This window comes from Tenrec ecaudatus, chromosome 12, assembly GCF_050624435.1.
Source record: "Tenrec ecaudatus isolate mTenEca1 chromosome 12, mTenEca1.hap1, whole genome shotgun sequence".
Classification (NCBI taxonomy): Eukaryota; Metazoa; Chordata; class Mammalia; order Afrosoricida; family Tenrecidae; genus Tenrec; species Tenrec ecaudatus.
This window is the reverse complement of record NC_134541.1, coordinates 77,265,771-77,283,358: the sequence shown is the minus strand read 5'-3', so window position 1 is coordinate 77,283,358 and position 17,588 is coordinate 77,265,771. Positions and strand designations below refer to the sequence as shown.

At 42.4% G+C, this 17,588-nt stretch overlaps 1 protein-coding gene across 1 annotated transcript; it reads right to left on the bottom strand.

Annotated features, from left to right (window-relative positions):
- Positions 1-9,808: 9,808 nt before the first annotated feature.
- FAM170B (family with sequence similarity 170 member B) lies at positions 9,809-16,813 on the bottom strand. The gene is made up of 2 exons (XM_075528007.1): positions 16,702-16,813; positions 9,809-10,551 (listed from the first exon to the last, which is right to left on the bottom strand). The coding sequence occupies exons 1-2, from the start codon at positions 16,811-16,813 to the stop codon at positions 9,809-9,811; spliced, it is 855 nt and encodes a 284-aa protein (XP_075384122.1).
- Positions 16,814-17,588: the final 775 nt, after the last annotated feature.

Below are 17,588 nucleotides of genomic sequence, written 5' to 3'. Positions count from 1 at the left end.
TAAGAATTGATTCATTTGGATTATGGTTTTAGCAAACAATTTTGAACTTACCATGGATCATCAGAATTGCAAACAAATCTGTCTTGGAGGAAGTACTTCCAGAAGGTTCCTTAGAAGCCAGTTTAGTGAGACTTAGTCCTGTGTAATTTGGATGTGCTGTCAGGCTAGAATAGTCCCTAGAAAAGGTCACCATGCTGGGTAAAGTAGAGGGTCAGATAAAAGCCCTGCAATGAGATGGGCTGACACAGCACCTGCAACAATGACTCCAAATGAAGCAATTGTTGGACGGTGCATGACCAGGCAGTGTTCGTTCTGTTGTGTGTGGGTTGCTATGGGTCACAAGGGACTCTCGGATGCCTAACAAGAATAAATTACTAATGATGTTGAACATTTTTTATGCCCATTTATATATTTACTGTGTTTTTCTAATTTTTCCTCATTTTATTTGTTATTTTAAAGTTTCATTTGGCATGTACTTTACAAATCATACAATTTAATTGTTCAATCATATTAAGAAGATTTGTGTAATCATCACTACAATCAATTTCAGAACATTTTATCCTGGTACTCACTGTTGTTATTGCCCACATTTCCCAATCCTCCCCTGCCTTGACCCTAGGCAAGATGTATCTCTCCTGGATTTCATATACAGAAAATCATACAACATAGACAGAAAGCAAACAGACAAACCAGAAAAACAACCACAATAACAAGACAAAATATAGAAAACCTCAATCAAAAAGAAAGCAGCAAATATTAAAAACTGAAATAACTTAAAAATGGGCCAAAAGGGAGACCAAATGATTAAGATGTTACATTCCAATCCAGCTACATCTGTCATAATTGACTTTACAATGCTCTTGGACTGATAGCAAGCCTATACTCATCCTCCCACTATGGTCAGAGGGGATTCACTGGCGGTTTAATCCATGTGGGGGATCCTGCAAATGGATTTTGGGTTTCCACATCATTTTCTGCAACCAGGTGTCCACAATTTAAGCTTTGAAACAGTTCCCTCCTTTGGATTTGGATTTTATTTTTTATAATGCTTGTCATAAAATCGTTTACACAGGCTGGTATACTTCGTCTATATGGACTTGGTTGACATCTGACTTAGATGGCTTGTTGTAAAACTAGATTTTTAAGGCCATTCTTGAAGGGATAGCTTTCCCAGATAGTTGGGTACCGCCTGGTTTCTTCATCACACTCGTCTGTAGCAGCCATATCTTCAGTGATCTCTTCATGCTCTTTCCAGAATTTAAATGGGGTTGACTATCTCTTCATAAGTGGCTACACCTTTATATATTCAGTACACTGGCCCATAGAGTTTCAATGACTGTAAGTCTTTATAGAAGTAGATTATCACATCTCTTCAATAGATCTGCTCATATATTGGACATGCTGCCTTTTTTGGTTGGCAGCTGTGTTTGATCATTGCACCATTAGGGTTCCTCAGATTTACTTAAATTGCATAAAAATAGTGGCATCCTCTTTTATGTGCTGGAAGAAGCAAGTAAAATGGTCTGAGGCTTGAAGCCCACAGAACCCTCGGGAAGAAATCCTCTTACTTTGATGCTAGCGTTATCTGATTTACGTCTTAGGTTTTCACATATGGAAGTGGTAAAACATCTAACTTGAATACTTACCTTAGATGAGTTGTTGTTATTGAAATTATTCCCTCCAAGTGAGGTGTCAACAAAGAAGCACACAGCTTGCGATTCAAGGATATGGTAGCTTCGCTATTAGAGAGCATTGTAAAGTCAATTATGACAGATGATGTAACTAGATTAAAATGTAATATCATTTGTTCCCCCTTTTGATCCAATTTAAAGTTGTGTCAGTTTTTAATATGTTCTGCTTTGTTTTTTATTAAGGTTTTCTGTTTTGTTTTGTCCTTGTCATTTTTTGTTTGTTTCTTGTTTGGGTTTTGTATGATTTTCTGTATATGAAATCAAGGATAGGTGAGTCTATAAAGCCAGCAACTGGATTAATAATTACCTGGAGGCATGGCAGGGGAAATCGAGGAGCTAACAACAAGCATGAGAAAGAAGAGACTGTTCTGAAATTGATTGTGGTCATGATCACACACCTCTTCTTAATGTGAATGAACAATTAAATTGGGTGGTATGTGAATTCGATGCCAATAATTTATTTTAAAATTACTGCCTAGCAATAATCCTATGTCTTCACACTGCCCCACCTCCAATCATGTTAGCTAAAGTTAGTTATCTTTTCATTAAAACTCTGCTAACCAAAGGTTGCTGTCTTTCATTTTTCCTAAATTCCCATTATCTTCCTTTGATTTCTCACCAAATGCTGCTAATTTAGAGACATTAGAGCCTATAGAGTTGACATGTTTGCTTTTCTTTATACCAAGCCTCTGACTTGATGGTAAAGTGTAGCTTCTCTGGGTGAGGGTGAGAGCAGAGGCTCTGGAAGGAGGCTGCCTCGATCAGCAGTGTCATCTTCGCAAGCTCTTAATTTACCAAGAGAGCTAATAAAACGGACCGCAGGTGCAATAATGAGGGAGCATTATAAAATTTAATCTCGATAAATTGTGTAGAACAGAGTTGAGTCCTACATGAATTTACAATATAAATATGCTTTTTAAAGGGGCTGAAAGTCCAGAGCTTAGGTGTCATTCTTCATTTTAGTTTCTTCACACTGATTTTCAAATTAAACAATTTATCCTTGTATCATCTCCCTAATGAGATCCCTCAGACACTGAGATGAGTTTAGCAAAATCTGTGCCATCATCCCATCCTCTTGTCTTCTGGCTGAGCCTCTGGTCTCTGTCATAGTGGAACCAGAAATTCGGTGCCTCTGTCATCTCTTGAAAATGCCAATTAGAAAACAGCTCATGTTACTTCTGACCTGACATCCAGGCTTCCTCCTATACTGGAACCAGAAGAGAGACTGCCATCAACACGATGCCCATGTGAAAAGCCAAGGTCTTAATTAAACCAATGCAGATGAATATTTATCTCCAACCCAGTTACCACTCTTTCAAGCTCTTACAACTGTATCCCTTCTGAATATTTCCATGATAAATTCAGCATTTATCCCCAATCAAATCTTCCCTTTCACCGACATTCCCCTAGCTGCAGATGACATCATCATTCACCAACCAATCTGGGAAGAAATCAGGTGGTCTTCTGGGAGCCTTTGCTCTAAGCACCCTCTTCAAATACTCACTGTAGTCTATGATAGCTCTCTCCTGAGTCTCCTGAACTCACCCTGTCTCAGTGAGGTTCTCTCCAATCTATCTTTGGTTCTGCTCACCAGAGTGGACTTAAATTAGGGATGTAAATCTGACTTGCTTAATTGTTCTCGAGTTCCTTGTAGTTTCCAGGAGGAAATTATCAAATTTCCCAATTTTGTCTCCAAAGGCCTTTTGCCCATCTCCCAATGTGATGTCTACTAGTCAACAGAGAACACACAATTGCCTATTGCAATGGCTGGTGTGGTAGTTACATAATCTGGTGTCAATGTGGGACTTGAGAGTATTAAGAATGAAGGATGGTGTCTAATCTGTCAATTGAGTCATAGCCAATGAGGCCTCTGTGTGGGCATGGCCTTCTCCTGAGAATTCTGGGAACTCCAGCATTTCCTCCTTGGAGTAGGGACACACTTCTCTAGGTTCACTCCCTAAAAGATGCTCTACTGATAAAACACATGGGATTATACTGATGGAGCTGGACCTCTAGGACTGAATAAGCTACATGGAGACCCCTTCCAGCACTGGGATCGTTCTACCACCAGTGGCTCCACAAGACTTCCAACCCACTGGCTTGTGGTCCTGTGTTCAGCATCATTAAATATATTTTGTGAATCCAAAGAGGACTTTATGGATTGGTATCAGACATAGAGGCTAATATTGGGCTTATGGATTTCATCTGGACTGGGCTGGGACATTTTCTCAATATTCAATTGCTTTGTGTATAAACCTCTTTCTCATATGCATATGAGTGTATTATGAATTTGTCTCTCTAGTCTACAGAGACTAACACAGCTGGCTTCCATATATCCACACAGGACAGTGCTCTCTCCTCTCCTTTGATTACCTCATTGTTTTCCTTACATTATCAGAATCTCTTCTACTGTATCACTCACATTGGCCTATAAAATTCATGGTTCTTTCACCAAGCTACAATCATCATCACTGTTATTTTCAGGTACACTTGCCAACAGAGCTGTCCAACATTTGCCTTGGGTAGTGTACTTGCTCTGGTGTCCAATACTGACCTGTACCTATCTTGCCCCTCTCTCTCCCACCCAATGATACAACTCTCCTCAGAGACACTGTTGCCTCAATGCTGGCAAGGGAAATAGAAACCATTCTGCCCTCAGCTCTCTTGACCTCTTCAGGATTTATCATTGTTCTCTCTCCTCAAAACAAAGAAACAATTTCCCCCCTTAGTTTCATTGACTCCAATAAGCTCCTAAGAAATGTTCTAGGCAAACAGAGAAAGTCCATCCTCTCCCACTTTTTCTTCCCTTGCATATGCTATAGTTGACTTTAAAATGCTCTCTGGTAGCAAGGCTACTCAGACCCTCCCACTACGGTCAACGGGGATGCCCTGGAGGCTTGGGGGAACAGTGAAAATGGGCTTTGGGTTTCCACCGTCATCTTCTACAAACCTGGCATCTCACGGCTGGCACTCCTTCCCTTTCTAACCTCGAACATTTGGAGTACCCCAGGCCCCGGCCTGGCCTTTGCTCGTCTCTGTCTCTCAGCTATTATCACTCTAGGTCACTGTCATGGCTTTAAATATGGAGCCATCCATGTGTCGCTATTATCCTAACTTATGTTTCAAATTCAGACTTGTTCTTCTGAGTTCTGAATCATAAACCACTTTCAACTTGACCTCTTTACTTGGACAGGCCCTTAGCACTTAAAGAACAATGTCCTAAGTGACCTCGATTGCCCACACTCCAGAACTTATGCCTGAGCACACACATACAAATACATGCACACCTGATCTCCCTTCAGTGTTTGCTATTGCAGGAAATCCACAGGCACCCACCCATGTGCTCTTCCCAGGATCCTAGGAGTACACCTCGACAGACTCCTTGCTTCTGCTCACCTTCCACCATCACGAAGTCCTTTTCATTCTATTTTTTAATATCTTAAATGCATTTTTCTTAATTTGACACAACTCCTATCCATGCCGCCATTTTCGCTCACGTAACTAACACCCACTTCTTACTTTGTTGCTTTGTCACAATCCCACAGTCTACATCACAACCAGATTTATTTTCATAAAAGTAGCTGCACTTAAAATGAGGTGTGTGCTAAGGCAACATGATTAGGGAAGATTTGTTTGAAAAACGACATTTATGCTGAAACCTCAGATATAAATAGAGATCAGTCAGAAGACTGACAGAGAAGGTTTGAGTTTCACAAAGAGGAAAGAGCAGGTGTAAAGGGTCTGAGTGAAAAATGACTAACGAGTATTTAAAGAAAGAAGGAAAGCCATTGGGATCTGTACATAAAAATGAAAACAGGGAATACTAACAGATGATAAAGAGTTAACAAAGGCTGCGATTATCCAGGGCTCTGCCCATCATGAAGCAGCATTTGTATTTCATAATTCAATATTGTCTATGTGAATTTCAGTTCCTTTAAATTTGAAAATCCCAACTATATATATATGCATGTACTAATATCAATAAGGAATATGACTAGAAATATGGAAACCTGGAGGTGTAGTGGTTATGCATTGAACCGTTTGAACTGCTAACTTCAAAGTCAGCAGTTTGAAACCACCTTGGGAGAAAGATGAGGCGTTCCAATCCCATAAAGATTTACACTCTCAGAAACCCCCAGGGAGAGTTTCACCCAGTCCCACAGGGTCACTTAGGAGTCAGCACTGACTCAATGGCAGTGAGTTTGCAGTTTTTTGGTATCGGGTTGAAATTGACTCAGTAGCAATGAATCGTCTTTTTGGTGACAATCTGTCTGATTTTGGACTGCTAGCTACAGGTCACCATTTCAGGGTTATAACCTCAGAAATCCTATGTGTGGTCTCTCAGAATCAACACAACTTCAAAAAATTCATAGAAAAATTCTATTTTTAATTTCGTTTTTCATGAATTTTGGAAGCTCTCTCATATTTGGGGAGTGGGGCCACGGGCAAAGTAGGTAACGGAAATACCCCAGGGTGGGCTTAGGTCTAGGCCAAGCCTCAGGTCTCTGTTTCCTTTGAAGCCCTGCACAGCTCCTTTCCTTCACGTGTCCCTAGGATTTCTAGGCTGACAGTGGGTCACACAGGCCATCCCTTGGGCAGGACATCATAAGGTTCAGATACCAGCTTCTCATCACGTCTCACTCATCTTCCACCACCACAGCCTTGGCGGAGCTGGTGTAGGTGAAGGAACTGGAGTCTCCACTAGAGTGGACACTAGACTGTCAGGAGCACAGGACCCAATTGAAGCCAATGATTGTGAAGTCCTTGTAGCCTAAGGTCAGTCCACCAGGGTAGCTATTGATGAGTCTTCATGAGGACGCTCATGTTCTGCATCCCAGATTTCAGTGGCTCTCCTCACCCTCCAGCAGCAAGTGGCCATCTTGATAACCAGCTTGATGCTCCTCAGTTCCTGGTACATGTCCTGCTTGGCTCACCCAAAGGGCAGCCTCCAGCTCAGTCAGCTTGTTATTGATGTCCATATTGGCTAGCTCTCCACAGTGCTCAATGTCAGCAAAGGCAGCCCCCATGAAAGCCCTCTGGCTTTTGATCCCCCCATCTCAGCCTAGATTCACCAGAGGCTCTGGTTCATCTCAGTGATCCCAGTCTTCAGTACATGTCACCCCATGCTTCCCAGCTAGTGTCTGTAGCTCTTCATACTTGATCTGGTATATTCTCTCAGACTTTGCTCATCTGTGGTTGTCAACCTCCTTGAACTTGGCTTTGACATCAGCAATGATACCATCCATACCCAGGGAATGGTATTGTCCATGGACAGCACCAAGATGTGTCAGAGATCTGGGCCCACAGCCCAGAGAGCTCCTTGCTCTCTATGCAGTTTCCTGGGGACTTTTCTCAGTCTGCCCTTCCAGGTGACACTCCAGTTCATCTGTTCAGTTATTGATCTCTTCTTTGCACTTGTTCTTGAAGTCCTCCACTAGCTCATGTATGTTACCCAGCTCGACCTCCAATGTCAGTTGCTCTTGGCCCAACTTATCCAGCTGCTGCCTCTGGTATTGAGGTAGATCTTGAACATGTTGTCCATGTTGCTATGAGATGTCTTCCGTTGGACTTGATCTCTGGCATCTTGTCCTGCTGCGCTAGATCCTGTGCCTTGTCAATGATAGGTCCTGGATCTGCTCTTTCTCCTGGGGGTGCCTGGCCTGGATATTGGATGTCTATCTAAAGCGTAACGGGGCTCAGCAAGCTCTGGCTCAGATGATGTCTGTGATGCCCACCCCTCACACCTCCTGCCAGCTGAAGTCCCAGATCAAACCCATGCCACTTCCCAGGCTGCTCCAGGAGCTGCTGCTGCTTTTGCCCACCTGGGAAAACAGGAAGCAATTTTTGGTACCATGCATACTGGTATAGGAGTAGCTGCTAAAGACTGAAGGGCCAGAGGAGGGCACCTTATAGGACTTCTGAGTTAGCCTAATGGATGACATGGTGGGGCCACGTGGAGGCAGAAGGGGAACCAAACAGAAGTTCTAGAAGGAGCTAAGAGGCTGATTCTAGGGGGAGCACTCATAATGTAAAGCCCTCTCATATCACCGTGATTTTTTCAAGTTCTCTTGTATTCAAGCCCTCTCCTATATATTCATATATATATTTGCATATACTCATAGAGTCAATTTTCATCCAGAAGCCCTGGTGGTAAAGTGGTTATCAAGTGCTTGGCTGTTAACTGAAAGGTAGGCATTTCAAACCCACCAACCACTCCATGGGAGAAAGAAGTCTGCTTCCATAAAGATATATGGCCTTGGATCTCTTTTGAGCATTATCAGTAGGAATTAAGTCAATGGCAATTTGTATTTTCACCCACTCGCCAAAAGCGCCACATAATATTATCAAGGTCTATTTTACTCACTTTATCCCCCCATGTTTAGTACACTGACTGGCATAAACCTTAAACCCAACCCCTATCCTGACCCCTAGTAGCCCTATATAGGGGTTGTAAGGCAGTAAAACTTTATGAGAGCAAAAAGCCTCATTTTTCCCCCCTCAGAGCAGCTGGTTGTTTCAAACTGCTGACCCTATGATTAGCATTCCAACCAATAATTCTCTTCATCACTAGGGCTTCTGGGTTACTCATAGTGACCCCCTTGTGGATTTCCAAGGCTTTAACTGTTTGCAGGAGTGAAAAGTCACAGCCCAGTATGTAACCACTACATCCCCAGCCCTCCTAGGGCTGGCACATCAAACCAAACTCACTTCCATGGAGTCAATTCTGCCTCACAGTGACCCTTTGTGGATTTCTGAGGCTGTATCTGTTTACAAGAGTAGAAAGCCCAGTCTTTCTCCCACAGAGCTGCTAGTGAGTTTTAACTGTGGACCATACTGATGGCTGTCCAACACGTAACCATTATACCACCAAATCTCCCCAGGGTTAGACAGAGGCGGTTTTAGTGTAGAAGAGGATAAAGGTCTCCATCACTCCAGTTCCTCCGACAATCCCTCCTCTGAGAGCCTCACTTTTGTCCAAGTCATTGATTTTTAACCAAGGTGATTTTGTGAATCATTCCCCTCCCTAGTGGAGAGGAAGATGCTACTGTTATCTAATGGGTAGGGGCCGAGGGTATCTGAAGATCCTATCATGAAAAAGTAATCATTCAGCTCAAAATGGCAGTAGTGTCAAAGATGAGAAACCTTGTTCTAATTCTACGTACACTTCAAGTTGTGAGCACGATCCATTTTAGACAGCTTGTGTAAGATCCCTCTGGGATCTCCCAACATGCCTTGTGTGATTTGTCCCTGTCTTGCAATTCCCTACTCTCTCTCTCTCTCTCTCTCTCTCTCTCTCTCTCTCTCTCTCTCTCTCTCTCTCTCTCTCTCTCTCTCTCTCTCTCTCTCTCTCTCTCTCTCTCTCACACACACACACACACACACACACACACACACACACACACACAGGACCTCAGTGCATTTTATCGAACAGTATAGCTTCCCTTGGACTTGACCGAGATAAAGGAATAAAGATGAATTTTGTATCAATATTTTAAACCTTGATTAACATATGAAAACTCCTAAGTCAGAAGGAACTATCCAGCACCCATAGTCACCTCTGGGAAGCTGCTTTTGTGAACCTACAGAAACAACAGTATCATATGGGCGTAACCTCAAAGAATGGCGGATTCAATTGGCCTTTGACTTAAATTTTTAGTTATTAAAGTTTAATCTCGTTAACATTATGACATAGAACTAGGCATTATGAAGGGCCGCTCACAGTGAATAAAATAGGAAGGATGCTTCCTGTGTAATGGGCTTGCTTTTTGAGTCTTGCTACTTCCATCCAGCAAGTCTGGACTCTCCAATCCCCAGCAAAAATAAATGCAGTCTCTCACTTGTGGATTCCAGAGCTGGTGACCGCCACGGGAGAACTCAAAGCCCTCCTCTTTGGCTTCAGATTTTGGAATGAGCTCTGATTGAGATGGTATGCCCAGTGGAAGGGATCCTTCTCCCTCATCTCTGACGATTCTCCCTGCTCTGCACCTCACTCACTGCCTTCCCTCCTCAGTCCTGTGGGCCTCTCTCCGGGCCCAGGTAACTATGGTTCTCTGCTGGGGTAAGAGGGAATCAAGATGCTGGTTGTGAGGACAGAGCCGGGCACATCACCCCTACGCTCACTGGTTCTTCTGCTGTAACTGAGACAACTTGGGGGGATTCGACCATTTACTGCTGCCTGAAGGGTCCTGTTCCTCCTCCTCCTCTTGCTGGTCATGAGCTTGATCCTGAACCCGCCTTCTCTCTAGCATCTCCTCAAAAAAAATCTGGCAGCTGAAGCCTTCTCTGATACCATACTGGGCATGCTCTAGCAGCGCCTCCAGTGTGGGGAAAACACGACAGCAGGCCACACAGCGCAGCCCAAAGTTCGTGGTGACTAGCCAGTCAGGGGGGTCCCGCAGCTCCTGCAAGCAGCAGTCCAGGGGTCCCAGGAGCTCAGAGTCATCCGACTCCGGGCAGCAGTTCTTGATGGCTTCCAAGTCCCAGCGCAGGTCGGTGTTAGAAGCTGTCTCAAAGGAGGATCCTTTCCTTCGCTGTCTCTTGATGAATTCAGCTTCATGAATGCGAGGCTTCGCGCTGACCGACTCAAAGCCATCCTCCGTTTCCCAGGCAACAGCCACCCCCCTCACGGTCTGCACGTGGGTGTAGAAGGCACACGTGCTCTGCTGGGCTCCATTTTCCTGCTCGTGCAGGCATGAAGGGCACGGCTGGTACTGGGAGTAGGACTGGTACTCAGAAGAGGACTGGGAGGAGGGCGAGCTGCTCCAGCTGAGCACCCCTCGAAACCTGGAGAAGTAGGGGTGCTCATCGTGGGGAATGGCAGGCCTCTGCGGAGGAGGAGACTTCTCCCTCTTCATGGTCTCTGAGAAGGAAAGAACATTTTCATCAGTCTGCCTAAGGGAACAAATGCTATTTTTTACCTTTCCATTCTAATTTAGGAGCTAAGGACCCCAAAAGGGTATAGGTGCTAGGGACCCTTGGATATGTGACACCACACCGTGGGCCTGTTTGTAATATCTATTTTAAAAGGCAGGTTTTATAACATTTAATATAGTCTATCAGAAGAAATAGAGCCAAAATGCTCTTTAGAAACAAGGATTGTGTGTGCTTTACACAATTGATGTATGTATGGATTGTGATAAGAGTTGTATGAGTCCCTAATAAAATGTTTAAAAATAAAACAAGGATTGTGAAATTTTATCTCATGTCTTTTGGACATGTTATCAGGAGAGACCAGTGCCTGGAAAAGGACATTTTGCTTGATAAAGTAGCAGGTCAGCAAAAGAGAAGACGACCCTTGGTAAGATTCATGGGCTCAGTGCAGTGTTGTCTTCTGCTGTGCAGGAGTTGCTTGAGTCAGCATCGCTCCAAGGCCCCTCATAACAGCAAGAGCACCTGTCTCGTAAGGATCAAACAATGATGAAAACACCAAAAGGAATACCATGGTGGGACAAAGAGTTTGGCTGCCAACTGGAAGGTTGAAAGTTTGGGTTCATCCAAAACAACCTCTGAAGAAGGTCTGAGAGTTCTGCTTCTGAAAACATCAAGCATTGGTAGCCTTTAGGAATGCTTTAACTTGAAGCTGACTCAATAGCAACTGGTAAAAATCAACAAAAGCTCTGAAAACATCCCCAGAAGGTCATCACCTGGCAGATAAGCAATAGAAACTTGCTAACTGATTGGTGCTGGGTATTTCTGACTCAGGGTGAAGCTATGGAACAGAGTAGAATTGTTTAGTGGGATTTCTAAGTCTGCGCATCTTTGTAGAAGTAGACTATTCTCACTTTCTCCCATGCAGCATCTGCTAAGTTCAAACTGTGACCTTTTAGATGACAACCAAGTGCTTAATTACTTTTCTACCAGTAATCATTAACTGGTATATACCAAAGCAAACAAACAAACAAAAAACCCCAAACTCGTTGCCTATGAATAAATTGACTCACAGAGACCCTAGAGAACAGAGTACAACTGTTCGTATGGATTTCCAGACTGTTAATGCTTTATGAGAGTTGAAGCCTCATCTTTCTCCCATGGAGAAGCTGGTGGATTCAAATTGCTGAATTTATGGTTAGCAGCCCAGTTCATAATGTGCTGACACTCCTTGATGAATAGATGAGTAGACTGTGGTATATTGATGCAATGCATTATTATTAATGAAAAGGAATGAACTGATGCATGCTACACTATGGCAGAATCTCAAAGGCACTTCACTAAATGGAGAGTCCGACTTTCGGGGCTTTATATCATAGGGAGTCCTCAATTTACAGTTTTCGAGTTACAGTCAGCTTAGACCCATCTGTTTTGCTTGTTTGTTTTTTTGAGTAATAACCACAACATCAGCAGTTCAAACCCACCACCAGTTCCTATCTGCTTCCTTAATGATTTACAGTCTTCAAAACTAGATATAGGGTCACTATAATTGATTCAGGTGGCCATGAGTTTTATTGTTAGTAATACATACTGCAATACAAAGTTAAAGTAATACAGAGTTAAAATATAACTGTAAATTGATATCTAAAGTTTTCAGTCCTCAAAGAATATGATAGGATTTATAAAGATATTGGTAATAAAGGGCAATAATAATGAAAACTTAAAAAAAATAAAGCATTTAATTTCTATCAAAACTGACTTAAGACAGATTCATATGGAAAGGAACCCTATCAGAAACTAGCTGTACATGTCACTTTTATAGGACATTATAGAAAAGGCTGACACTAGAGAGATAGCAAATAGTGTTATCAAGAACTACAGTTAGGGAAGGAATTGCCTGAAAGGGCAAAAGAAACCTATGAGGCGGTGACCACATATGATTTTAAATGTGATGACCATTTGATGGCATGCATCTGCCAAAAGTCATCAAATTGTACAGTTAATATTAGTGAAGCTTATGTATGTAAATTACAATCCCACAAAGCCCAGGAACTACAAGCAATGTATGGAAAGGGTATATCTGCTACACCACGTGTGACCTGTCTCTATATCCCTACCCAGGATCACCATATGCTTGAGCCTCATGAGCCTCCCCCCACCGTCATGTTTTAACTCAGTGTTCAAAACACCTTAAGAAATAGGATTATATATTACTATCTTACAGATTAGAAGACTGAAGCACAGCAAGTGTTAAATATCTGAACGCTCTAGGGTTGGCACCAGGCTCTTGGACATGAGACTGTGTTACCTTTAAGAATAATCTCAATACTCCTTCCTAGGGAATAATATTGCGCTTTTTAAACTTGAATAAATTTATTTTAAATATATTTTCATATCATTACAGAAATCAGAATATTAGTAAATGTTTGATTTTTTTCTAGTACATTGTCATTGATAGTGACCGTAATCCTGGCCCATCATCACAACCATTGTTATGTCTGAGCCTTTTGTTTGCAGCCATTGGATCAGTTCATCTCCTGAAAGGTCTGCCTGTTTTTCACTGCCCTGCTACACTACCAGGCATGATGCCTTTTCCCAGGGACTGGTCTCTACTGATAACATGCCCAAAGTACGTGAGATGAAATCACGCTATCCTCCCTTCTAAGGAGCGTTCTGAGTATACTTCTGAGACAAACGTGTTTATACTTTCAGTGTTCTTCACCAACAGCCTGCTTCAGTTGTTTCAATTCCTCTGCAGTCTTCCTTACTCGTACTTTCACATGCGTATTAGGCGAGTGAAGATTGCTTGGGCAATACATATTTTAGTCCCCAAAGTAACATCCTTGCTTTTCAACACTTTAAAGAGATCTTGTGCAGCAGGTTGCCCTAAGGTAATATGTTGATTTATTGACTGCTGCTTCCATGAGCATTGACTGTGGATCCAAGCAAGAGGCAATCATTGACAACTTCCATCATTTTCCCCATTCATTATTATGTTGTTGGTCCAGTTGTGAGGGTTTTTTTTTATATTGAGTTGAAATTGTCTTTGATCTTTATCATCAAGTGCTTCCAGTCCTCCTCATTTGCAGTAGGCAGTGTAGTCCCATCTGCATGTCACAGGTTGTTAATGAGCACCCTCCAATCGTGTTCTTCTGCGGATAGCCTAGCATCACAGATTATTTGCTCAGTACACAGATTGAATAAGTATGATGAAAGGTGTAAACCCTGATTTCATCTTTCCTGACTTTAAATCCCTGTTTCATCCATACAATTGCTTCTTGGTCCACATACAGGTTTCACAGGATCATAGTAAAGTGTTTCAGAATTCCCATTGCTCCCAGTGTTATCCATATTTTGTTTGCACATAGTTTAATGCCTTTGCACCCTCAGTAAAATACAAGTAAACATCGGTCTGGTATTCTCTGCTTTCCACAAAGGTTTACCTGACATCAGCAATGATATCCTTCTTGTCACATCCTCTGCTGAGTTCAGCTTGAATTTCTGAGATTGCCTTGTCACGGTAATGCTGCAACCGTGGTTGAATTATCTTCATCAGATTTTGCTTACATATGATATTAATTATATTGTTCATTAATTTCCACACTCTGTTGGGTCACATTCATATGGAATGGCTGTGAATATAAATCTCTTCCTGTCAGTTAGCCAGGTAGCTGTGTTCCAAATTCCCTGAGATAAATAAGGGCTTCCAGTGCTTCATCAGCTTAATACATTTCAATTGATATTTTATAAATTCCTGTAGCCGTGGTTGTCACTATGCCATCAGTTCAAGTTCGACTTCTCTTGTCAGTATCACTGACCCTTGTTCCTATGCTACCCCTTGAAAGAGTTGCATGTCAACCAGTTTTCTGTGGTACAGTCACCCTGTGTTCCTCCCAGCTTCTTTCTTCTTTTCTTTGTGAAACTCGAACATCTATGACCAGAACCCTTGTAGCAGTACTTTTTCCCTTACCTTCATCATGGCCATGAGCTTCTCATGTTGTCTGCATTATTCAGAGAGAGAGTCCTGACAGTATAATGGGCTAAACTGCAAGGTCAGCACGTTGAAACCGGCAGGAGAAAGATGAGGTTTCTGCTCCCATGAAGAGTTATGACCTCAGAAGCTTACAGGGGTAGTTCTGCCTGCAGGGTCACTGTAAGTCAGAAGTGTCTCAGTGGCAGTGAGTTTGGGGTTTGGGGTTCACATCAGTCAATAGTTTGCTTATAGAATCCTTCAATACTGTAACGAGGTTCAGTTCTTCCTATTTGAGATATGTTCAGCATGTTTGTCCTTTTTGGTTTTTGAGGTCCAGGTCTTTGCACATTTCATTACAATACGTTGTCTTCTTATACTGTCCTTTGAAATGTTCTATTTGGCTCTTTTAGCTCATCATGTCTTCCATTTGCTTCACCTACTCTGCATTCCAGAGCAAATATTAGTGTGTCTTCTGACATTCGCTTTGATATTTTCTTTCCTTTTTGTCTTTTTACGAACTTTGGCTTTCTTCATGTAACATCTTCTTGATGTCATCACAGAGCTCATAAATCTTCTGTAATTAGTGATCACTATATCAACACTGTTCTTGATACGTTCTCTAAATGCAGATAGGATGTACTCAAGCTTGTATATTGTTTCTCATGGACTTGCTCTGATTTTCTTCAACTTTAACATGAACAATTGGTGGTCTGTCCCACAGGTGGCCCCTGGCTTCATTTTGACTGCTAATCTGGAGCTTCTCCATTATCTCTGCCTGCAGATATAGTCCATTGGATCCCTGTGTATTCTGCCATTTAGGTTGTTGCAGAAAATGTTTGCAACAATGAAGTCTTTTATCTGGAAAAATTATATCACACAATGTGCAGCTTTGGTTGTATCACCAGGGCCATATTTTCAAACCACCATGCTTTCCTCTTTATTTCCAACTTTCAAATCCCAATTGCCAATAATTATCAATGCCTCTTGGTTACATGTTTGATCAATTTGAGACTGAAGAATTTGGAGGCTCGGGTATAATTTTGAATAACAGTTGTATTAACTTAATTTCTTTGTAGGCATATAGATAGTATCCTATAATAGACAGCATTGCACTTCAAGAGAGCTTCAAATGTTTTTTGATGATAGATGCAATATCATTCATCTTGAGTTTGTTATTCCTGGAATAGCACCATTTGCCTGTCCAGGCCTGTGCACTAATACCTGATATATCATGTGTTCTATTTCATTTTTATGGTTTCCAATATTTCTAGATCAGTATTTAATACATTCCACATTCTGATTATTAACTGATGCTTGCAATGGGTTATTATTTGGGGTTGTTCCCCATCAGCAGATGAAAGCCTGAAAAATTTACTCTGTGCATATCATTATGGTTGACTCTGCTGATTGAGGAGGAAGTGGTTCTTCATCTGTTTTATTTTGAGTGTTTTCCATCCTGTGGGGCTGAGGTTATGACAATAAATCTGACAATATTTTCTTGCTATTCTTAAGCTTTTCAGTGTCCAATCCCTCAGAACTAGAAGCCTATTCCTTCCTTGTATTTTCTCTTCATCTGAAACCTCTGCTTTAAACTCGGTGACTTTGAGTGACCTGCTGGGATGTCGCTATTTCAAACGCCAGCAGGGTCCCTTCAGGTGCGCCTGCAAACATCCACTCATCATCAGGATGTGGAATGCCAACCTGCCTACAAAAATCACAGCCAGTGCCTGCGGGAGAACTGCTAACTTCCCAGTCCACCGTGCAAGTAAAACTGAATACTTTTGAGCAGGAGACTGGCACATGGAGTAGGGTGACTCTGGGCACTTGAGGGAGTTGGTTTGCTGCCTCAGGAAGCTGGAGCTGAGTAGTGCCTGGCTGAGACTTCTAGTAGTGTGGCATGTCATTGGGACTCTTATTGGGAACTCTAAAAGACCTTGCGACGTTGCCTGAGCACGGCAGAGGCCAAGACAAGAAGTTGAAGGCCAGAGAGAGGTCAGTCTGCGGACATAGCCGAAAGGAAATTGTTCTGAGTGAATGAATGAGTTTTGTGAGCATTTCTCATGTGCGAACTCCCTAATTATGAGTATCATATGTAGCAATATCCTGTGCAAGTTGGTAGCTTCCATCCTTATACCTTGCCGCACCTACCAATTCCTTTCTTTGACCTACCTGACCAACACACTCCCACACTCTCATCAGTAGACTCAGGACTGACCAAGCTGAGAGTGGCCCCATCTGGTGGTGATTTCTCTCCTGTGTGGTCCATGAAGTGGCGTTTCATGATTTGAATCCAGCACGCAGGGTTCTTTCTCGGGTTTGTTCTAGCTGTTTCATGAAAGTTTTCTTGGGCTGTGCTGAAGCCCTTCAGCTGGCCCCAGCCTGAGTGACTGCTGGGCTCCCCATAGTTACTAAGATTCCGGCATCATTCTGTGACCTCATCAGTGACACTGGCCAGTTCTGTGACTCATGGCAAGCAGAGTCTCGGTTAGGATGGCCGAAGAGGCCCCTACCATGATCTCATCGTGGCCTTGGGCCTTTTCTACCTGGTACACGATGAGGGTACGCATGAGCACAAGTCACACAGACACACACTCATAAACACTTTTACACGTGTATACACACATGCATATAAACTCACACATAGACACATAAAAATAGACTCTTACCCAAACATAAATGCACACAGACTCACAAATATATAAATGATCACTCGTACACACTTAGATACGCAAAATATGCATAAACACATATGTAAAGGTAAGTTAAAAAACACAATGCTGCTTGGGGATCCAGTTTATACATAACAGGTTTATTTTAAACCAAAGATGTTTAAACATGTCTCTCTGATCTGTGGAGGACGGCAGACAACTTCTCTCAGTAATATATTTGTCTAGTCTACTTAGGTTGCTCGAAACACGGGCCAACCAAAAGAGAGGCTTCTGAGAGGATCTGCTGGGCCTGTCCAATTCAACGTAAGGACTTAACTTGGAATGTTACAGGGGCTTTTTTTGTGGGTTCCAAAGGGGAAATCTTGGTAGATTTTCTTGAAAGACACA